At 26.9% G+C, this 24,499-nt stretch overlaps 2 protein-coding genes across 4 annotated transcripts in view; both read right to left on the bottom strand.

The window, feature by feature from the left end:
* Positions 1-12,007: 12,007 nt before the first annotated feature.
* On the bottom strand, positions 12,008-19,962 carry LOC111685444. 3 transcript variants are annotated; one of them, XR_006941610.1, is made up of 4 exons: positions 17,676-19,962; positions 15,898-16,078; positions 14,271-15,238; positions 12,008-12,049 (listed from the first exon to the last, which is right to left on the bottom strand). XR_006941610.1 is itself a non-coding variant. In XM_023447714.2 (3 exons), the coding sequence occupies exons 1-3, from the start codon at positions 18,121-18,123 to the stop codon at positions 14,500-14,502; spliced, it is 1,368 nt and encodes a 455-aa protein (XP_023303482.1). In that variant the 5' UTR covers positions 18,124-19,962; the 3' UTR covers positions 12,720-14,499. The 3 variants fall into 3 exon arrangements, 1 of the variants encoding a protein (XP_023303482.1); XR_006941609.1 differs by lacking the exon at positions 12,008-12,049 and adding an exon at positions 12,720-14,212; XM_023447714.2 differs by lacking the exon at positions 12,008-12,049 and having other exon boundaries at positions 12,720-15,238.
* LOC111685445 (serine/threonine-protein kinase Warts-like) overlaps positions 18,125-24,499 on the bottom strand; it is a 48,211-nt gene continuing 41,836 nt past the window's right edge. The window contains exons 2-3 of the mRNA XM_046955864.1: positions 18,180-19,916; positions 18,125-18,132 (exon numbers count right to left, since the gene is read on the bottom strand). Coding sequence (XP_046811820.1) covers positions 18,125-18,132; positions 18,180-19,916 — 1,745 coding nt within the window. The remainder of the gene's footprint in view (positions 18,133-18,179; positions 19,917-24,499) is intronic.

The raw sequence follows: 24,499 nt of genomic DNA, 5'->3' as shown, positions 1-24,499 counted from the left end.
AATTGCTTGCTTATGTCTTCTGTTCTCCTAGTACTTCACCAGGTTTTTGAAATTGCATTTTTTGTCAATTTTTGTGATTTTAAGAGATTTTCAGTTTTTAGCTTATAACTTCGACATTTCTTAATAAAATGCAATGAAATTTGACAAGGAGCTAGTTTAGAAAATGGACTTTTAATTTTTGTAACCAAAACTTGGTTTAACATTTTAACGCTTGTGTGGTAAGCGTTTTTATATTTAAACCTTTAATTTGTTTAAAAAGGCGTGGTAGTGGGCATTAAATTTTATATCAGTGAAATAGTAAATTTTCCATTCTATCCGTTGCAAAAAATTTCACTCAAATCTAGCTTACAGTTAAGAAGTTATAGACAAATTCGTAATTTTGGTTATTAGCCTTTAAGTTAAACCTAAAACACTTGTAACTGCTTCAGTTAAACAGCAATAGCTCTTATATAAATGGATCTACCAACTTGAAATTTCACATAGAGAGAGTGTAGGAAATGAGCTTTGAGATGCTGCAGAAATAAAGTCGAGGAAATGTTCAGCTTCCTGGCTATAAGCGTTTTTAAATTTAACCCCTTAATTTAATAAAGAAGGCGTGGCAGTAGGCGGTAAAATTCAGCTTCATAAGAAAGCCAGTATTCCAAGCTTTAATATGCTACTAATTTCTCCTAAAAGTGGCCAATTGTTTGAAAGTTATAAGCAAAATAGTAAAATAGCTGTTGGGACAATTGCTTGCTTATGGATTCTGTTCTCCTAGTACTTCACTTGGATTTTGAAATTGCAATTTTTGGCAAATTTTTTGATTTTAAGAGATTTTCAGTTTTTAGCTTATAACTTCGACATTTCTTAATAAAATGCAATGAAATTTGACAGGGAGCTAGTTTAGAAAATGGACTTTTAATTTTTGTAACCAAAACTTGGTTTAACATTTTAACGCTTGTGTGGTAAGCGTTTTTATATTTAAACCTTTAATTTGTTTAAAAAGGCGTGGTAGTGGGCATTAAATTTTGTATCAGTGAAATAGTAAATTTTCCATTCTATCCGTTGCAAAAATTTTCACTCAAATCTAGCTTACAGTTAAGAAGTTATAGACAAATTCGTAATTTTGGTTATTAGCCTTTAAGTTAAACCTAAAACGCTTGTAATTGTTTCAGATAAACAGCAATAGCTCTTATATTAATGGATCTAGCAACTTGAAATCTCACATAGATAGAGTGTAGGAAATGAGCTTTAAGATGCTGCAGAAATAAGGTCAAAGAAATTTTCAGGTCTCTGGCTATAAGCGTTTTTAGGTTTAACTTAATGGCAAATAATCTAAATTACCAATTTGCCTATAACTTCTGAAATGTAAGCTGAATTTGAGAGAAATTTTCAGCATTGGATAGAATGGAAAATTTACTATTTCATTGATATAAAATTTAACGCCCACTGCCACACCCTTTTAAATAAATTAAAGATTTAAATATAAAAACGCTTACCACACAAGCATTAAGAAGTTAAACCAACTTTTGGATACAAAAATGAAAAGTCCATTTTTTAAACCAGCTCCCTGTCAAATTTCATTACATTTTATTAAGAAATGTGAAAGTTATGAGCTAAAAACAGAAAATCTCTTAAAATCACAAAAACTGCCAAAAAATGCAATTTCAAAATTCTGGTGAAGTACTAGGAGAACAGCATCTAAAAGCAAGCGATTATCCAAATAACTATTTTACCAATTTGCTTATAACTTTCAAACAATTGGACATATTTAGGAAAAATTTGTGGCATATTAAAGATTGAAATATTGGCTTTCTTATGATGCTAAAATTTACCGCCTACTGCCACGCCTTCTTTGTTAAAATAAGAATTTAAGTATGAAAATGCTTATAGCCAGTAAGCCGAACCTTTCTTTGACTTTATTTCTTCATCATCTTAAAGCTAATTTCCTACACTCTCTCTAGGTGAGATTTCATGTTGTTAGATCCATTTATATAAGAGCTATTGATGTTTAATTAAAACAGTTACAAGCGTTTTAAGTTTAACTTAATGACTAATTAACCAAATTACCAATTTGTCTATAACTTTTGAAATCTAACCCGGATTTAAGTGAAATTTTTAGCATTGGATAGAATTGAATATTTTCTATTTCACAGATGCATTATTTACTGCCTACTGCCACGCCCATTTACATAAGATATGAATTAAGTATTAAAACACATACAAAACTGAAGCTAAACTGTGTTAATATTGTTGGGATTTTAGACAAGACTAAAGTCTTTTATACAGACAAGACTTTATCCTGGACTATAGATAAGACTGTAGTCTGTATTATAGACAAGACTTAAGACTTTACTATAGACAAGGTCATAGTCTGTACTATAGACAAGACTAGAGGCTTTACTACAGGCAAGACTAAAATATTTACTATAGACATGACTACAGTCTTTACTATAGACAAGACTAAAGTCTTTTCTATAGACATGACTAAAGTCTTTCCTATAGACATAACTATAGTCTTTACTATAGACAAGACTTTAGTCTTTACTGTAGACAAGACTATAGTCTATACTATAGACAAGACTACATACTTTACTATTGACATAACTATAGTCTTTACTATAGTAAAGATTATAGTCTTTACTATAGACAAGACTATAGTCTTTACAATAGACAAGACTATAGTCTTTACAATAGACAAGACTATAGTCTTTACAATAGACAAGACTATAGTCTTTACAATAGACAAGACTATATATAGTCTTTACTGTAGACAAGACTATACTCTTTACTATAGACAAGACTATAGTCTTTACAATAGACAAGACTATAGTCTTTACAATAGACAAGACTATATATAGTCTTTACTATAGGCAAGACTATAGCCTTTACTATAGACAAGACTATAGTCTTTACTATAGACAAGACTATAGTCTTTACTATGGACAAGACTATAGTCTTTACTATAGACAAGACTATAGTCTTTACTATAGACAAGACTATAGTCTTTACTATGGACAAGACTATAGTCTTTACTATAGACAAGACTATAGTCTTTACTATAGACAAGACTACATACTTTACTATTGACATGACTATAGTCTTTACTACAGTAAAGATTATAGTCTTTACTATAGACAAGACTATAGTCTTTACTATAGACAAGACTATAGTCTTTACTATAGACAAGACTATAGTCTTTACAATAGACAAGACTATATATAGTCTTTACTATAGACAAGACTATAGTCTTTACTATAGACAAGACTATAGTCTTTACAATAGACAAGACTATAGTCTTTACAATAGACAAGACTATAGTCTTTACAATAGACAAGACTATATATAGTCTTTACTATAGACAAGACTATAGTCTTTACTATAGACAAGATATAGTCTTTACTATAGACAAGACTATAGTCTTTACTATAGACAAGACTATAGTCTTTACTATAGACAAGACTATAGTCTTTACTATAGACAGGACTATAGTCTTTACTATAGACAAGACTATAGTCTTTACTATAGATAAGACTATAGTCTTTACTAAAGACAAGACTATAGTCTTTACTATAGACAAGACTAAAGCCTTTACTACTGGCAAGAGTATAGTCTTTACTACAGACAAGACTATAGTCTTTACTATAGACAAGACTATAGTCTTTACTATAGGCAAGACTATAGACAAGAGTATAGTCTTTACTATAGACAAGACTATAGTCTTTACTATAAATAAGACTATAGTCTTTACTATAGATAAGACTATAGTCTTTACAATAGACAAGACTATAGTATGTACTATAGACAAGACTATAGTCTTTACAATAGACAAGACTATAGTCTTTACAATAGACAAGACTATATATAGTCTTTACTATAGACAAGACTATAGTCTTTACTATAGACAAGATATAGTCTTTACTATAGACAAGACTATAGTCTTTACTATAGACAAGACTATAGTCTTTACTATAGACAAGACTATAGTCTTTACTATAGACAGGACTATAGTCTTTACTATAGACAAGACTATAGTCTTTACTATAGATAAGACTATAGTCTTTACTAAAGACAAGACTATAGTCTTTACTATAGACAAGAGTATAGTCTTTACTATAGACAAGACGATAGCCTTTACTAAAGATAAGACTATAGTCTTTACTATAGACAAGACTATAGTATGTACTATAGACAAGACTATAGTCTTTACTATAGACATGACTATATTATTTATTATAAACAAGACTAAAAACTTTACTACAGACAAGACTATAGTCTGTACTATAGACAAGACTATAGTCTGTACTAAAGACATGAGTATATTCTTTACTATGGACAAGTGTGTATTATAGACAAGACTATAGTATTTACTATAGATAAGATTATAGTCTGTACTATAGACTTTACTAAAGACATGACTATAGTCCTTACTATAGACAACACTAAAAACTTTACTACAGACAAGACTATGGTCTTTATCATAGACAAAACTATAGTCTGTACTATAGACAAGATGAAAGACTTCGCTTTCTGTACTATAGAAATGACTATAGTTTGAACTGTAGACAAGACTAAATATAATTAATTAATATTGTTTTTAATACTTACTTTCATTTTTTAAAATCTTCTTTAAAAATAAAATTTCTAAGAATTTTTCTTTTTTACTTTTTTTAATACAATTTTTTTCATTTTATTTTCTTTATTTCAAATTTGTTTAAATACTATTGGTTTTTGTTGTTGTTTGTTTTGTGTTAATTGTTTGTTTGTTGTATTATAATAATATAATTATTTGTTTTTGTTTTTTTTTTGTTAATTTCTTTAGGTTTTTTTTTGTTTTATTTTTTTTTTTTTGTATTTTAATTAATTAATAGTAAATTTTTTCTTTCACAAATTGTAACAGTGTTTTACATTTTGTTAAATTTATTTATTTTATATATTTTTTTGTTATTGTAGGTAATTTATTAAATATTAAAAACCATTTTTTTGTTGTTTTATTTATTTTGTTAAATATTGTGTTTTTTGTTGTTGTTGTTTGTTTTGAAAAATACATATTTTTTTATTTAAGTTTTTATATTACAAATTTTTCTTGTTGTTGTTGTTGGTTTTTATATTGAAATATTATGACTACAAATGTTATCAATTTTTCTATATTGTTTTAATTTTGTTTTGAAATACTAAAGAAATTTTTTTTTAAATAAATTTCCTTTAATTATTTTAAATTTTTGTTTTATACATTTTTCTTTAAATTATTGTTATAAAAAAGAAGTATTTTTTTTGTTCAACTTAAATTTACTTAATAAATAAACAAATGCAATTTGAATTTGTTTTCTTTTTTTGCTTTTAATTTTGTTTAGTGTTTAATTGTTATTAATGTGATTTGTTTTTGTTGTTGTTTAAATAACTTTTTAAAGATTTATTTTATATAAATTATTATTATTAATAATAATATATTTTTTTTAAAATTTTTTATTGTTTTATTTTGTTTCTTAATTTAAAATTGTTTTCAGTTATAACCTTTACACTAACTAAGAGAAAGAGAGTGTGTTTAATAGAGACAAAGAGAGAGAGTGTGTTAATAACTATTTTTCTTTCCTATAGTTTTCCTATTTCCTTGTTATCTATTTCCTTTAGTTGGTGTAATATTTTATCCCTGGTATTTTGATTTTTCTTCTAAATATATTTTCTTTTTTGTTTTTTTCTTTAACTTTTTTAAATACAACTATATTTTGTTTTTTGTCTACAAAAATAATTATTAATTTTTTTATATTAATTATTTGATATTTTTTTTAGTTTTTTTTTTACATTTTAGTTTTTATTTTTTTAACAACTTTACACCAATTTCTTTTTTTATAATTATATATCATCTAATTTCTATAAAGCTTTACCAGTCCTTTTAAAAACCTTCACACAAAATTAAAATGTTTAAAATAATAAGGAACATTGTATTTTTTTAAATAATTAATAATAATTAATTATAAAAAGAAACATAAGAAGTACAGACTATAGTCTAGACTATAAACTTCACTATAGTCTAGACTGTAGACTAAACTATTGTCTAGACTATAAACTAAACTAAAGTCTAGACTTAAGACTAAACAGTAGTCTGGACTATAGACTGAACTATAGTCTGGACTATAGACTGAACTATTGTCTGAACTATAGGCTGAACTATAGTCTGAACTAAAGAATGAACTATAGTCTGGACTATATATTGAACTATAGTCTGGACTAAAGACTGAAATATAGTCTGAACTATAGATTGAACTATAGTCTGAACTATAGACTGAATAATAGTCTGGACTATAGACTGAACTATAGTCTGGACTATAGACTGAACTATTGTCTGGACTATAGGCTGAACTATAGTCTGAACTAAAGAATGAACTATAGTCTGGACTATAGATTGAACTATAGTCTGGACTAAAGACTGAAATATAGTCTGAACTATAGATTGAACTATAGTCTGAACTATAGACTGAATAATAGTCTGGACTTTAGACTTAACTATAGTCTGGACTATAGACTGAACTATAGTCTGGACTATAGACTGAACTATAGTCTGGACTACAGACTGAACTATAGTCTGGACTATAGACTGAACTATAGTCTGGACTATAGACTGAACTATAGTCTGGACTATAGACTAAACTAAAGTCTAGACTATAGACTTAACTATAGTCTAGACTATAGACTAAACTATAGTCTAGATTATAGACTAAACTATAGACTAGATTATAGACTAAACTATAGTCTAGACTATAGACTAAACTATAGTCTGATAGACTAAACTATAGTCTAGACTATAGGCTAAACTTCAGTCTAGGCTTTAGACTAAACTATTGTCTAGACTATAGACTAAACTATAGTCTAGACTATAGACTATACTATAGTCTAGAGTATAGACCAAACTATTGTCTAGACTATAAACTATATAGCCTATAGCCTAGATTATAGACTAAACTATAGTCTAGAATATAGACTAAACTACAGTCTAGAGTATAGACTAAACTTTAGTCCAGACTATAGTCTAAAGTATTATCTAGACTATAAACTAAACTACAGTCTAGATTATAAACTATAGTCTCGACTATAGACTAAGTATAGACTTAACTATATTCTGGACTATAGACTAAACTACATTCTAGACTATAGACTAAACTATAGTCTAGACTATACACTAAACTATAGTCTAGACTATAGACTAAACTATAGTCTAGACTATACACTAAACACTAAGACTAAACTATAGTCTAGACTATAGACTAAACTATAGTCTAGACTATAGACTAAACTATAGTCTAGATTATAGACTAAACTATAGTCTAGACTATAGACTAAACTATAGTCTAGACTATAGACTAAACTATAGTCTATACTATAGAGTAAACTATAGTCTATACTATAGAGTAAACTATAGTCTGGACTATAGACTAAACTATAGTCTAGACTATAGACTAAACTATAGCCTAGACTATAGACTAAACTTTTGTCTAAAATAGGCTTTTCATTAGTCCAGACTATAAACTAAGCACAACACTAAACTATAGTCTAGAGTATAGACTAAACTATAGTCTAGAGTATAGACTAAACTATAGTCTAGAGTATAGACTAAACTATAGTCTAGACTATAGACTAAACTATAGTCTAGACTATAGACTAAAATGTAGTCTAGACTATAGACTAAACTATAGTCTAGACTATAGACTTAACTATAGTCTAGACTATAGACTAAACTATTGTCTGGACTATAAAATAAACTATAGTTTGAACTATAGAATAAACTATATTATAAGCTAGTCAATAGTCTACAGTCTAGATTATAGACTAAACTTCAGTCTTAACTATAGTCTATGCGAAAGACTAAAATATAGACTATAAACTTAACTATTGACTGCACACTGGACTAAACATTAGTCTGGACTATATTTATATATATGGACTACAGACTAATCTACAATCTGAACTATAGACTAAAATATAGTCTGGACTATAGACTTAACTTAAGCTTTAGTTTAGTCTTTGATCTAGACTATAGTCTTGGTTATGTTTGTCAAATCTTTAGTCATGTCTCTAGTTTAGTTTATGGTATATGCTATAAAGATCCGATTAACAAATAAGATTTTCTTAAAAATTTAAAGAGCAACAAACAAAAGTCCTTTAATTAGAAACTAAAAAGGATAATTTATAAACTCTGTCATATAAATAGAACTTATTTATAACTTATTAGCATTTTCTTTTAATTACTCAATTTTATTAATTTTTTTTATTTAGTTTTTTGGGTGTTTTTTTATAGAGTTTGTTTGTTTGTTGTTGTTATTTGGATTTATATTTTGTTAAGTGTAAATATTTATCTATTGTTTATTTTTTATTCAAATAAATACATATTTTCTAAATACATATTGGATTTAATTTTCTATACTGTTGTTATTTAATGATGAGGTAAATGTTTATATTTGTTTTTGTTATTTGTTTAGTTTTATTAATTTCTTTTTTGTTTTGTTTTATTATTAACTATATAATTTTAGAATATGTGTGTAAGAATATGAGCAATCTTTGGTTGTTTTTTTTTTTGTTTTTTGCTTTAAATTGTTTTAATTTTTCAAACTACTGAGTATATGAGAGGTATTAAAGAATTTTGTTTAGTTTGTTAGTTTTTGGGGGGTTTTATAGGGGGTTAATAGTTAGTTGTTGTTGTTGTATAGAGTTTAAGGGTTAAACAAAAAAACACAAGAATTAAGAAATTTTTTAGAATTTTAAGAAAGATCTACTTTTTATGATCATAAATGAATATTTTCTATTAAAATTCTAAAAATTTAAACATGTTTCACTTGATACCATTTCGTTCCTCTAAAGAAAATTAAGCAAAAATTCATTTGATTAACATAAAATATTACTTTTTTTTTTAAAAACCAGCTACTTGCTTCACTAAATCCATGATTTTGTTCAATGTTTCATTAAATTCCATTTTGTTCCTCTTTAGAAAATTTGCTTAAATTTAGCATATTTATGTATTAAAGATAATTTTAACAATTTCCTCTATAGAAAAATTACACTATTTAAGTGTTTCTTAAAATTCCATTTCGTTCCTCTTAAGAAAAGTGTTTTAATTTAGTATTTTTTGAAAGAAAAATTATCTAAAAACATGTTTTATAATAAAATTCTTTAAATTTTTATTAAAAATTTGGCATTTTAAGTGTGTTTCATTAAATTTCATTTCGTTCCCTTAAAGAAATTTTTGCAAATTTAGTGTATTCTGTAGAAAAATGGATTTTATAATTAAAATTTTTAAGTTGTTATAAATAATTTAATATTAAAAGAGTGTTTCATTAAATTCCATTTCGTTCCTCTTGAGAAAATTTCTCAAATTTGGTATTTTTTAATGTACAATTACTTTTAAACATGTTTTAGTACAAAAATCTTTAAAAATTTCCAACTTTAAATGTGTTTCATTGAATTCCATTTCGTTCCTCTTGAGAAAATTTCTTAAACTTAGTATTTTTTGGGTAAAATTAGCTACAAAATAATGATAGAATGAAAATCCTAATTTTTTCTTTAAAAATGTCCAATTTTTTCTGTAAAAATGTGTTTCACAAAATTCCATTTCGTTCCTCTATTGAAATTTAGCTTATGTTTGCTATTTTAAGGCTAAATTTCTGTTTAAATTGGTTATTTAGGAAAATTTATTTAATTTCACTTAAAAAAAATGGATTTTATGCATGTTTCATTAAATTCCATTTCGTTCCTTGAACTAAAGTATACAAATTTGGTTAATTTTTTTGTTAATATATTCGAAAATTTTAAAAAGGAATCATTAAATACATTGTATAAGTTTATTTTTCTTAGTGTTTCATTTGACTCCATTTCGTTCCTCTATAGGAAATATGCAAAATTTGCCAATTTTTGTTAATATTTATGGAATTTTTTAAAGGTAACCTTAAATACATTAAAGAAAATTGAAAATTTCAGTGTTTCAATCGATTCCATTTCATTCCTTTAAAGAAAATTTAGCTAAATTTAGATATTTTTGTTAATATTTAAGAAAATTCTTAGAGGAAGTATTAAATACTATATTAAAATATGCTTTTTTAAGTGTTTCATAGGATTCCATTTCGTTCCTCTATAGAAAATATGCTAAATTCGCCAATTTTTATTTATGTTTAGCAAAATTTTTAAAAGAAACATGAAATACATTTTAGAAAATTAAAAATTTTAATGTTTCATTCGATTCCATTTCGTTCCTCTTACAAAAAATTTACAAAATTTAGCTATTTTTGTTAATAGTTAAGGAAATTCTTAAAGGATGTTATAAATACTTTAAAGAAAACCCTAAATACATAATAGAAAGTTGTAAATTTTTGTGTTTCATTTGATTCCATTTCGTTCCTTTAAAGAAAATATACTAAAATTAGCCATTTTTTGTGAATAGTTAAGGAAATTGTTAAGGAAAGTTTTAAAATCTTTGTTAAGATAGACTTCTTTAAGTGTTTCATTAGATTCCATTTCGTTCCTCTAAGAAAAATTTGACAAATTCAAATATTTTTGTTAAAATTTTTTTAAAATGTTTAATAAAAACCTTCAATATATTATAGAACATTTAAAATTTTAGTGTTTCATTAGATTCGATTTTGTTCCCCGAAAGAAAATTTGCAAAATTTAGATATTTTTTGTTAATATTTACCGAATTTTTAAATAAAACCTTAAAGACATTATAGAAAATGGAAAATTTTAGTGTTTCATTAGTTTCCATTTTGTTCCTCTAAAGAAAAATTGTCTAAAATTGGTAGATTTTAGATAAAATTAAGGAAAAATTTAGAGTAAATGTTAAACTTACGAATCAAATTGTAATTTTGAGTGTTTCACTAGATTCCATTTCGTTCCTTTAATGCAATTTAGTAAAATTTTTGTACTTTTAACTGAAATTTTTTTAATTTTTCTTAATACTGGTGTTTTTTTGTTTGTTTTGTTTTTAATTTTTGATGCAACTTTTTGGTTTTTGTTTTAAGGCTTCTAAAGGTTTGTTTTTGTTTTGTTTGTGTTTTTATATAGTTAAAGTTTTGTTATATATGTATATAAATATTTTGAAAGGGAATGCATTAATATGGAGTGTTTTTGTAAATAAATATTGCATTGATATGTGAATCAATAATAGAACTACTATTAAATAATGCGAGGATTTAGTACCTATTTTTTAAACATAATTTATAAATAAACTAATTTATTTATAAACAAATTGCAAAGCAAATTATATAATAAAAGCAAAACTTTTAATGGTTTAAATTCAGTCTATAAAGGAATTTGAGAAATTATTAAAAAAAAAAAAAAAACTATTAAAAAAGGTATAAATGGTTGAGCTATAAATGATTTAGAGTTTTAGTTTTATTGTTTTTTTGGAAATAATTTTTATACTTTTTTTAATTATTGGAATGTTATTTTTTTTTTTGTTTAAATATTTATATAATACTGCTTGATTTTAATGTTAATTTTTGTTTAATAATTTTTTTTTTTAAATTTAAATTATTATTTAAATCTTGGTTTTACTTAAATACTTGCAAATCAATACTAAATTTTTGTTTTGTTTATCAACTTAAACTAATTATTTAGTGTTTGTTTTAAATACATAATTAAATTTAATTTTTAATATAATTTTGTATTTTTTTTTTTGTTTTTTTTTTTTTTTTTTTTGGTATAAATATATATTAATTTTTTTTGTTTTTATTTAAATTAAATTATTACTTTTTCTTTAATGAACTTGTAGTTCTTTGTTATTAATTCTTGTTTATTTATTTATTTAATTAATTATTATTTTTTTCAATATAAAAGTTTCTTTTTTTTTGTTTTTTTATTAATTTACAAAAATTTCAAACACCAATGGCTTTAAGCTACTTACACAAAAATTGAATTTATTTTTGTTAATTTAATTTAAATTTATAGTTTTTTTTTTCAATTAAAACTTAAATTTTGTTATTATTTAAATTTTTGTTAATTATTATTTTAATTAAATATAAATTATATTTAATATTAAAATAAACCCCTTGCACCGATATTTAGTTAGTTATATATGTATGTATGTCTGTGTTTGAAATATTTAAAACAATAACAATAATAATTAAAAATAAACCAAAAATTAATAAATTTAAAAAACAACTAATTTTTTTTTATAAATTTTGTTCTTTATAAATAAGTTTTCTTTCAAAAATTTTTGTTTTCTTTAAATTTTTAAACTCAAAACATTTTTAAAGAAAAATTATTCAGTTTTTTTAAAATTTGTTTCTTTCTTTCATAAAATCCATGAAATTTTTAGCTAAACTTTGAAAAACATTCTACAGAAATGTTTGAGTAAGAGAAAAGAACGCAATTAAAACAGGTTTCAAACCCGTTTCACTTAATTCCATTTCGTTTCGCTTATGAAATTTAGTTAAAATTTCTTAATTTTATTCAAATTTATATCAAAATAAACTATACAAGCAAAATCCTACAATTTTCATTTAAAAAATGTAATTTTGAAAGTGTTTCACTAAATTCCATTTCGTTCCTTAATCAAAAATCTCATAATTTAAAACTTAACATACTTTAAAATGTTGTTATAAACTTCAAAAAACATTTCTCGCTGTTAAATTAAGAAATTTCGCTCTGTTTCACTAAATTCCATTTCGTTCCTTGAACAAAAATTCAATTTTTTAGGCCAAAAATCATTTTAACAAAAAATACATAAAACTAAGAATAATATTCCTTGTGAAATATATAAATTCTGCAATGTTTCACTAAATTCCATTTCGTTCCTCGAATTAAAATTCCAAATTTTAACGCTTAAACTCTTTTAAAATTAAGGGCTTATACAAACAAAACATTTTTCCTTGTTATATCTATAAATTCTGCAATGTTTCACAAAATTCCATTTCGTTCCGCTAATGGAATTAAGTCAAAATTCCTTAATTTTATTTAAATTTATATTAAAATAAACTATACAAACAAAATCATACAATTTTCATTAAAAAAAATGTAATTTTCAAAGTGTTTCACTAAATTCCATTTCGTTCCTAAACCTAAATTATGATTTTAATGGCTAAAAATCTTGTTTAAAAAAAGAGTAATAACTAAAATACCTTAATTTATGTTAAAACCATAAATTCTTCAATGTTTCACTAAATTCCATTTCGTTTCTCAAACAAAAATTCAAAATTTTACGGCTTAAACTATTTTAGAATTAAAAGCTAATATCAATAAAACGTTTTCCCTTATAAAATCTATAAATTCTGCTATGTTTCACTTAATACCATTTCGTTCCGCTAATGAAATTTAGTTAAAATCACACAATTGTGTTCTTATTATTTCATAACAAACAACAACACAAAAATGTTCTTAGTTTCTGTTAAGAAAAGTCCTATTTTAAAAGTGTTTCATAAGATTCCATTTCATTCCTGAAACAAATATTTAAAATTTGGAAACCAAAAATACTTAAAAATGTTGTTAAAACCGCTAAGAAAAATTTTTTGCCATTAAATCTAAAAATTAAGCTGTTTCACTAAAGTCCATTTCGTTCCTTGAACAAAATTACGATTTAAATGACTTAAAATCCCTTGAACTTAGTTAGAAATAACTAAAGAACATTTTAATCTGTTAAATCTATAAATTCTAAACTGTTTCACTTGATTCCATTTCGTTCCTTGTACAAAATTTTAAATTTTTATAAGTTTGAATACATTTAAATGTTTAGGGAAACAATAAAAGTTAATTAAGGTGCTGGAATCTAAAATTTCAACACTGTTTCACATGATTCCATTTCGTTCCGCTTAAAAAAATTTCACAAAATTTGCCAATATTTGTTGGTATTCATTTAAAAAGTGAATAAAAAGGAAAAATTTTAATAATTCTCTTAAGAAAATGTGTATATAATGCTTGTTTCATTTAATTCCATTTCGTTCCTTCAATAAAACTCTCATATTTAAAGACATAAAAAGGGAGAAAATGTTATAATTTACAATTAATAGTCAATCTATTGATATTTAAGAATTTTGTTAAGTGTTTCATTATATTCCACATCGTTCCACTTAAAAATGTTTAAAATTTTGAAATGTTGAGATTTTATTACAAATTCTTTTGTCTTTGACATAAAGATCAAAATTTCTTAAATAAAAATCCTTATTTTTGAATGTTTCATTAAATTCCAATTCGTTTCGCAAAGAATTTTGCTCTCACTCAAACATTTCTTTTAAAATGCTCACTTCCCCCCTCCCTTTAATAATAAAATTTCATAACTTAACATGATTTATCTTTATAGTCAATTTTCTTACCTTGTTTGTTGCTGCTGCTACTGCTGCCGATATTGTTGTCAACATCCGCGATTGTTAGCGCAACATTATGATGGCTCACTAGACAATCGGCAGCATCTGCATTATCCTCGCCACCCTTAAATCGGCCATAGTTATCGGCCTGTTCTTTATAGGCCTGACATTGACTGCAATGTTTTTCTAAAAATTTCATGGACAAATGAAAGGTATATCGGTGCCGGGTACAACGTCTTTACATTTTGTATTCCACAATTTGATTGGGATTTAGGAATTGTTCGCGTTGTGCTGCATCTAAATGAGCCACAGTACGTGATAGAGCTGATGAGGCAGCAGCTGTGGCAGATGATGCATTGCCACCGCTTGTTGACTTGTGTTGATGTTGCTGCTGTTGTTGTTGTTGTTGCTGTTGATGATGTTTATTACTGCCATCATGCTGCTGATATATATCAGCTGAACTAATGACACCAACATTTACCCCGGCCACCACGGGTTGTTGTTGATAACCCGAATATTGGGGTGGATACTGATGAGGATGATGTTGATGTGACTGCTGTTGTTGTTGTTGCTGTTGTCCAGCCATTAAATGCTGATGACTAGGAGCATTAGCATACACATGTTCCGTTGACATTTGTTGTGTGGCCGCTGCACTAGTGGCCACCGTTAGATGTGTACGATGCGGCTGCTCTGAATGTACTGTAGTGGGAAATTGTTGTTGATGCGAATAGTCAGCACTACTACCGCCACCCAAACGTGTAGCACAAGAGTCCTCATTGAGACCTTCACAAAACTCACCGTCTCGATGATGTGAACCACGTATGCAAAGTTTAGTAAATAGCCAGACACGAGCGCGATAGAGCAGAAAACAACAGAAGTGCACAATGAAGACAAAGATAATGGCACAAACCGTAACGATAATGGCTTTACCCGGTTTGGTCCAATCTAACATAGGATAAATGGCAACTTGAAGTTTTCTAAATTAGAAATTAAAAAAAATTGATATTTTTATTAGAAATTATGTCAAGATAAAAGTCTTAGGACAAAATGTCTTAACATAATTTTCTAAAGAAATTTATGTCTAAGACAAAATTTTCTAAAGAAATTTTTATGTCTAAGACAAAATTTTCTAAAGAAATTTTTATGTCTAAGACAAAATTTTCTAAAGAAATTTTTATGTCTAAGACAAAATTTTCTAAAGAAATTTTTATGTCTAAGACAAAATTTTCTAAAGAAATTTTTATGTCTAAGACAAAATTTTCTAAAGAAATTTTTATGTCTAAGACAAAATTTTCTAAAGAAATTTTTATGTCTTAGACAAAATTTTCTAAAGAAATTTTTATGTCTAAGACAAAATTTTCTAAAGAAATTTTTATGTCTAAGACAAAATTTTCTAAAGAAATTTTTATGTCTAAGACAAAATTTTCTAAAGAAATTTTAATGTCTAAGACAAAATTTTCTAAAGAAATTTTAATGTCTAAGACAAAATTTTCTATAGAAATTTTTATGTCTAAGACAAAATTTTCTAAACTTTAGAAACTTTTGTCATGACAAAAAATTTTTGTCTTGACATAAATTTCAAAAAAAAAAAAAAATATTGCAAAGAAATTTTAAAATGTATTTTTTATTAACTTACCTATCCGTACCACCAGCCAAAAAATAAACTCCCGTAAATATGGCATATGCTAAACCAATGCCAGTTGTAAAATAGACATGACTTAACTTAATTGGATGTCCCACAATGGCCAAATCGATAAGCATTATAATCGAATTTAAAACATGCACCATAATGTTTAATGTGTCAATTTTATGTATTTCTGGAAAAGACAAATGAAATTTGGAAACAACAAGCAGAAAAGGTCAATATCAGTATCAAAATAAAATAAACAAACTAAAATTACAAAACTATTTTTACACAACATCAAAAAGCAAACAAAATATCTGAACTTAAAACAAAGTAATTAAAAAGCAAGAAACTATAAGGGACTTTAGCAATATAAAGATTTACCTTTAAAGGACATACACACTCAAACATACACAGAAAATATACTCCTACATGTCTTGTACTTGTACAAACAAATACAGGTGACTTACATGCAGTTACATTTTGTAAAAGGATTTTCTATAAAGCTTGTGTATGTGTGAGTGTCAATTGTATGTAAATATTTAGTAAAACATATAGAGACGGCCATTTCGAAATGTCATTTACAATTGTTTGAAAAAGTATAATTTTCAGTTAAGGTTAATTTGCCTCTTACATAAAAGCCTCAATGTATCTACAAGGATTTAAGTTGTCATAACAATTGTTGTCAGAATGTTGATAAGAATTTGCAAGGTTTTTTTTTTTTGGCAATAGTATATTTTGAAGGGTTTAAATACAATATGCAATATATGCATTTAAGCAGATTTAAAGTAAATTAATTGTAAATACTTTAACAAGGATTTAAATTGTAATTTTTAAGGGAATTAAAATAAAAGGACACACTAAATCCAAATTTTCTAAAAGAAAAAAAAATACAATAAACAAAATTTAAAATCTTCTAAAATAAAATTTTCAAAGAAAATTATGTCTAAGATAAAAATTTCTAAAGAAATTTATTTTATTTCTTTTTTTTTCAGAAATTTTAGTAATGACATATTTATGTCAAAACATATTTATGTTAAGATATAATTATGTCAACAACAATTTTGTCTTAGACAGAAAATTTAGTCTTACACATAAATTTCTTCAGAAAATTTTGTCTAGGACATAAAAATATCTTAAGAAAATTTTGTCTTAGACATAAATCTTTTCAGGAAATTTTATCTTGACATAAATTTCTTTAGAAAATTTTGTCTTAAGACATAAAATTCATTAGAAAATTTTGTCTTAAGACATAAATTTCTTTAGAAAATTTTGTCTTAGACAGAAAATTTCTTTAGAAAATTTTGTCTTAGACAGAAAATTTCTTTAGAAAATTTTGTCTTAGACAGAAAATTTCTTTAGAAAATTTTGTCTTAGACAGAAAATTTCTTTAGAAAATTTTGTCTTAGACAGAAAATTTCTTTAGAAAATTTTGTCTTAGACAGAAAATTTCTTTAGAAAATTTTGTCTTAGACAGAAAATTTCTTTAGAAAATTTTGTCTTAGACAGAAAATTTCTTTAGAAAATCTTGTCTTAGACAGAAAATTTCTTTAGAAAATTTTGTCTTAGACAGAAAATTTCTTTAGAAAAATTTGTCTTGACATAAATTTCTTTAGAAAATTTTATCTTGACATAAATTTCTTTAAAAATTCGTCTCAAGACATAAATATGTTATTGGGATTAAAGAAAAGCTTTTCCTTAAATAAAAAAACTTAACAAATAAAAACCAAAAACTTTTTCTCTACTACAATGTTTGGCCAAAAAAGTCGTTTATTTCTCACCCCACTCACCTGGATCATGGACTAACAACCAATAACACATCGTTATTATAAAAGCATAGACCGTGGCACACGTGTACAACACCCAATAGAGAAGATGTAATTTTGATTTTTTCGCCTGACGCATTAACTCAAAGTCTTCTCGTTCCACCATCATACCCTGCGTTACAATCATGGCCGCCAGCCATGCTTGTACCGTACAGAAGAGAAGACCCCAATGGGTGAGATAAATCCACCATTTGGCATAATGATTTTCAAAACGTTCATCAGTGCGACCGATATCGAGTAATGAACAGACTAAAGCGGCCAAACAAATAATGGCCGTAATCCAGCGATAGAAGAGATAGATAATGCGCACTTGGGTATTGCGCTGCCATTGGCAAAGATAAAAATTGTGACGATGCACATGTTCGGGTGTGACATCGGGAAAGCAACCCTTCCACAGTTTGCTCACCATCATTCTATGACGCTGTATAAACCCAAGATTTGAAGCTAAATGATGGAAATTTTCACAACTTCCGGGTGTTGAGCGTGTGGAGTAAATGTTGCTGGTACTGCTGGTTGTGTGGAACTGTTGTTGTTGCTGCTGCTGGTGTTGCTGTTGATCTTGATAGTGATACTGTTGCTGTTGTCTTTGTGGAGTAGTTTGTTGATGATAATCCCTAGGATCTGTGGAGGTTTTATGAGTCCTCTTATGGGCGTGATATGTGCTATTGCTGGGCGTTTGTTCGGTGTTGTAGGGCTGATACGGTTGTGGTTGCTCCAATTTGGGCAAATGTTGATGATGATGTGAGTGCTGATGTTGGTGATGGCTGGAGGAGGTTTGTGAGGAGGTATTATGCGGATAATGAGGCGGCGTATGTGTTAAAGCGCCTGCTGCTGATGATGCTTTGGATGTTACTGTTCCGGCGCCGGCGGTATTGGACGATGATGTATCGTATGCTTGTGTATGATATTGTGATTCGTGGGCGTTGGTTGGTTGTAGGGACGACGTTTTGCTGCTGTATTTAGGACTCCCACAAGGAGATAAATATTTCTCTCTTCTCAAGGAACGCGGCGAAGCACCCACTCTTACGGGTGACAAACGATCGATGGCCGTAAACGAAGATCTTCCTAGACTGCAGTTACTTTGCAAGCTATTCGTGCGTAATCTAGAACGACCCACAAATTCACGATCCCTATAACGATCACAGTCTATAATGGGACTAAATCCACGACTTCTCTGTCGGCTGGTATAATAACCGGTAGCTGAATAACGACCGCCTGTATCACGCTGACGTCGTGGTCTATAGGCGTAAGTATCGCTTCGCAAGGAGGCCGGTGGCGAGGGTATATAATCTATAGGCCTTGACGAATAGGTAGACAAGTAGGGCTCTGTGCTTACTTGCAGATCGTCATCTAGGGGTGGCAGCAATGGTGGTGGTTGTGGCGGGGGTAATTTTAGTAAACTACTGCGAGGCTCTGAAACCGAAGTGGCTAGCAGAGGTCCCGTATGAGCCGCCGCTGGTGATATGCGCCCAAAATAATCTCCACCTCCTGATACGCCTCCTCCTCCGCCACTCGATTGAAAGGGATAGTAACTCTCCCCGAAACTTAAACTATAATAACCGTTGTAACTGCTATTGCCTCCAAGACCTGTTGAGGCGTGTTGCTTATAATAACGATAGCTACGTCCTAAGGGGGTGTAACCAACACCTCCTCCTCCTCCACCCAAGCCTGCACTTAATCCTCCCAGTCCCAGTCCGCTTAGGCCCAAACCAAAGCCCGCTGTTGCTGTCGCTGTATCGCCCAAATAACTGCCCGGACTAATGCTACTGCCAAACAACGATTTGTGGTAATACGACGGTGGTGGTGGTGGTGTTGCTGCCGACTGCAGATGTTGCTGACTGTAGAATGGATTGTACAGTTGTTGGTGATGATGTTGCTGCTGCAATAATTGTTGCTGCAACTGCTGTTGCTGTAGATTATAATTATAATTGTAATTATAATATGTTGGCGGCGTTGTTGATGAGTCTTGTTGCTGCTGCTGTTGCAGTTGCAATTGTAATTGCTGCTGTTGTTGTTGCTGATAGAGTGGTGAACGTGATTGCGTAATGTTGCTGTTAATGAAATTGTTGGTGTTTGTTAAAAAATTATTAAAAAACGACGATGCTGATGCTGACGACTCGTACAACGATGTTGGTACTAGTTGTTGTTGTTGTAATAATTGTTGTTGTAATAGTAATTGCGGTCTGGTGGGGCCACTAATTGGCTCTGGACAAAAATAAAACTGCGCGTAATCCAATGTGATGAGAATGGTGCTGATATTTTAATATCTTTCTCCGATCACCCGAAATTATAGCAAAATTTATAATAAAAATATTCAAGATGATAATGAAGATGAAGTTGCGGCAAATGAAGAAGATGTTAATGATGTTTGTTGTTATTAAATTATTAAAGTTGTAAATGTAATTAATACTGAATTTAAAAATACTGTTGATTGTATAAAAGTTGAAATAAGGTTTAAATTTGAACTTAAATTGTGGTTTATTTAAGGGGAACAGTTTGATTTTTTTGTAAATAATTCTCAAGTTGTTAATTATTTACTTTTTTTGTGGCAGATTTAAAACTAAATTTTAAATAAATTTAGTTTGAGTTGCAAAAAATCTGTAAAGAAATAAAAAATATGAAAAATTAGTCAAATTTTTATTATATTAAAAAAATATATGTCAAGATAAAATTTTTCAAAAGAGATTTATTTCAAGACAAAATATTTAAAAAAATCATTGTAACACAGAATTTTTAAATTAAAAAAATGTATTTATGTTTTAGACAAAATTTTCTAAAGAAATTTTTATGTCTAAGACAAAATTTTCTAAAGAAATTTTTATGTCTAAGACAAAATTTTCTAAAGAAATTTTTATGTCTAAGACAAAATTTTCTAAAGAAATTTTTATGTCTAAGACAAAATTTTCTAAAGAAATTTTTATGTCTAAGATAAAATTTTCTAAAGAAATTTTTATGTCTAAGACAAAATTTTCTAAAGAAATTTATGTCTAAGACAAAATTTTCTAAAGAAATTTATGTCTAAGACAAAATTTTCTAAAGAAATTTATGTCTAAGACAAAATTTTCTTAAGAAATTTATGTCAAGACATAATTTTGTTTACATTATTTGATTAAAATTTAAATATGAACAAAATATATTCAAATGGTTTTTGGCAATTGTTCTAGATTCTTCGTTAAAAGTTTTTTTTTTCGAGAACATTTTACTCAATAAATTTTCAGTGACAGCCAGCCAACATCTTAAAAATGGAGACACATTTAGATAAACACTTAAAATTTCTTGATATATTTTTAAAACACTCACTTACAGTTACTGATTTTAACACAAACAGACAGGAGTACACACATACATGGATACATGCACACACCATCACATTAAACTAACGGTTTTAAGTGACGTCAAAAGTGTTTGAAAAATCTCTAAAGGACACTTTCACTTCCCCTACAGCCAAGAAATTAAAACTAAATGTTTAAAAAAGGAAAGAAAATATGCTCTCGAGCAAAAAAAAAAAACAAACATTTTCTCTCTGGCTCATAAACGCACGAATAAAAATCTTAAACATACAAATACATACATAAGGATTAATAAAATTCTTGTTAAATTTACGAGATCCTTGTTAATGCTGGTATATTACATAATAGATTTACAGTTAAAAACTGAGCAAAGCTAGTCGTTTGTAAAGGTCTTTTTAAATGTAATCAGGATAATAACAAACTTTAATTGAAATGAAAATAATTCCAAAATAACTGTTGTCCTTAATTTTGAGAAAAAATACTTTTTAATGAAATTTTTTATTTGTTAAAAGACTTCTCAGTTTAGCCTCGTTACAGTAAGTGCAATGCAAATATTCTATTCAAATTTCTATATTAGTGTTTTATTTCCTTGTAGTTTCCTTTTCGCGCTAACATGAAAACCTCCAAAATTATTATATTATTTTATTGTTGTCTGTCTCTCTTATCTTTTAAGGAAATTCTTAGGGAATTGTTAAAGGAAACATTTTAACAAAAATCTCGGAAAAAGAAAAATAAAATTCAAATGTTTTCACTAACAATAAACTGCCCTTCAAGCTGTTGCTGTTAACAATTTGTGTCTGAGTGTGTGTGTTAATCTTGTTAAAACTAATAAACTTTTAAAACAAAGTCTTAAAATAAAGAAATTTAGTTTTAATAGAATATTAATATATATTTCCAGGGAAAATTATGTCTTGACATAAATTTTTTCACAAAATTTTGTCTTGACATAATTTTTTTCAGAAAATTTTGTCTTGACATAAATTTCTTTACAAAATTTTGTCTTAGACATAAATTTCTTTACAAAATTTTGTCTTAGACATAAATTTCTTTACAAAATTTCTTTAGAAAATTTTGTCTTGGACATAATTTTTTTTAGAAAATTTTGTCTTAGACAGAAAATTTCTTTAGAAAATTTTGTCTTACACAGAACATTTCTTTAGAAAATTTTGTCTTAGACAGAAAATTTTGTCTTAGACAGAAAATTTCTTTAGAAAATTTTGTCTTACACAGAACATTTCTTTAGAAAATTTTGTCTTACACAGAACATTTCTTTAGAAAATTTTGTCTTAGACAGAAAATTTCTTTAGAAAATTTTGTCTTAGACATAAAAATTTCTTTAGAAAATTTTGTCTTAGACATAAAAATTTCTTTAGAAAATTTTGTCTTAGACATAAAAATTTCTTTAGAAAATTTTGTCTTAGACATAAAAATTTCTTTAGAAAATTTTGTCTTGACAAAAATTTCTTTAGAAAATTTTGTGTTGACAAACAATTCTTTAGAAAATTTTGTCTTAGACAGAAAATTTCTTTAGAAAATTTTGTATTAAACAGAAAATTTCTTTAGAAAATTTTGTCTTAGACATAAACATTTCTTTAGAAAATTTTGTCTTAGACATAAAAATTTCTTTAGAAAATTTTGTCTTAGACATAAAAATTTCTTTAGAAAATTTTGTCTTAGACATAAAAATTTCTTTAGAAAATTTTGTCTTAGACATAAAAATTTCTTTAGAAAATTTTGTCTTAGACATAAAAATTTCTTTAGAAAATTTTGTCTTAGACATAAAAATTTCTTTAGAAAATTTTATCTTAGACAAAAATTTCTTTAGAAAATTTTGTCTTAGACATAAAAATTTCTTTAGAAAATTTTGTCTTAGTCAGAAAATTTCTTTAGAAAATTTTGTCTTAGTCAGAAAATTTCTTTAGAAAAATTTGTCTTAGTCAGAAAATTTCTTTAGAAAAATTTGTCTTAGACATAATTCTCTTTAGAAAATTTTGTCTTAGACATAAATTTATTTAGAAAATTTTGTCTTAGACATAAATTTCTTTAGGAAATTTTGTCTTAGACATAAATTTCTTTAGAAAATTTTGTCTTAGACATAAATTTCTTTAGAAAATTTTGTCTTGACTGTAGTCTAGTGAATGGTCTGAGCTATAGTCTTGCATATAGTCTAGTCTGTCTGTCCTAATTTAAATATTAAGATTAAGTAAAACAAATCCTTGATTTATGTCTTATATTCCATAAGTCATTGTAACTTTTTCTTAATATTAAATTACATGATTTTTTTTCTTCCTACAAAAATTGAGGAAACATTGAGGTTTCTTTGACATGAAGAAATGTTTGAGTACTTTTTAACCAAAACAACCTAACAACCAAGCTGTAAGCTAAAACCAACCTTGTTCTATGAATCTCGGCAGGAAATAAAAGAAACTTGTAACTACTTGAAGAAATCTTGTAATGATAGAGGGAGTGGGGCGAATGGTGAATAGTGACAGTTCATAGGAAGTAGTGAAAAGAATGTTGTTGCACTAGAAACTGTTGATGTCGTTTGTTGAAGTTGTACTACAACAGGAAATTGAAACTCAACCAACCAACCGACGGATATAATGGCAAATCATTATGATGACTTAGTAAAATAAATAAATTAGAGTAAAAATTCGACAGAAAATTTTACAATAAAATAAGTTTTGTTTTTTGTTACATTTATTGACACTTTTCCCTTGTCCAAGTGAAATCCATTTCAATTATATTTTAACCCAGTTTAATAAAAAAATAATTTTTTTTTTGAAAAAACAAAGTTAAAGAAAAGAAGATTTTTTCAGGTATTTTTCTCTATCAACATAAAACTGTTTTATTTATTTGTATTTGTATTTTTAAAAGTATTGAATTTTCTGTTGTTTTTTTATTTTTTGCCTCTTTTTGTTAACAAAAAGTTACAAAACTTATTTTTTATTTGTTTGCTCAAATTTATTTTTTATCAATATACTTTTTTACTGGTTGTGTTGTTTGATATTAAGTAAACCAATATAATTTCCGGGAGTTTTTTTCTCTTTTTTATTCTTTTGTTGGTCGTTAAGAAAAACTGAGTTTATCTGTCACAATTTGAAGTATGGACCCAGTTGCAAACATTTTATATAAAAGGGACATTTTTTTTAAGATATTAAATTGAAATGAATTAACTTTAATATTTCTATAGAAAAGTTTACGGACACAATTATAATCCATTCTTTACACTAAAACGTAAGCCAAACTTTTCTGTCAAATATTAAATTCCAACACAAAATTTTCTTTCTATGGTCTGCACTATAAACAAGACTATAGACTTGACTATAAACAAGACTATAGACTTGACTATATAATAGACTATAGATTAGACTATAAACTGGACTATAAACTAGACTATAGACTAGACTATAGACTAGAATATAGACTAGACTATAGACTAGACTACAGACTAGACTATAGACTAGACTAAAGACTAGACTATAGACTAGACTATAG

This window comes from Lucilia cuprina, chromosome 2 (genome assembly GCF_022045245.1).
Source record: "Lucilia cuprina isolate Lc7/37 chromosome 2, ASM2204524v1, whole genome shotgun sequence".
NCBI classification, from domain to species: domain Eukaryota; kingdom Metazoa; phylum Arthropoda; class Insecta; order Diptera; family Calliphoridae; genus Lucilia; species Lucilia cuprina.
The sequence above is the reverse complement of the archived record's forward strand: the minus strand, read 5'-3'. Positions and strand labels throughout refer to the sequence as shown.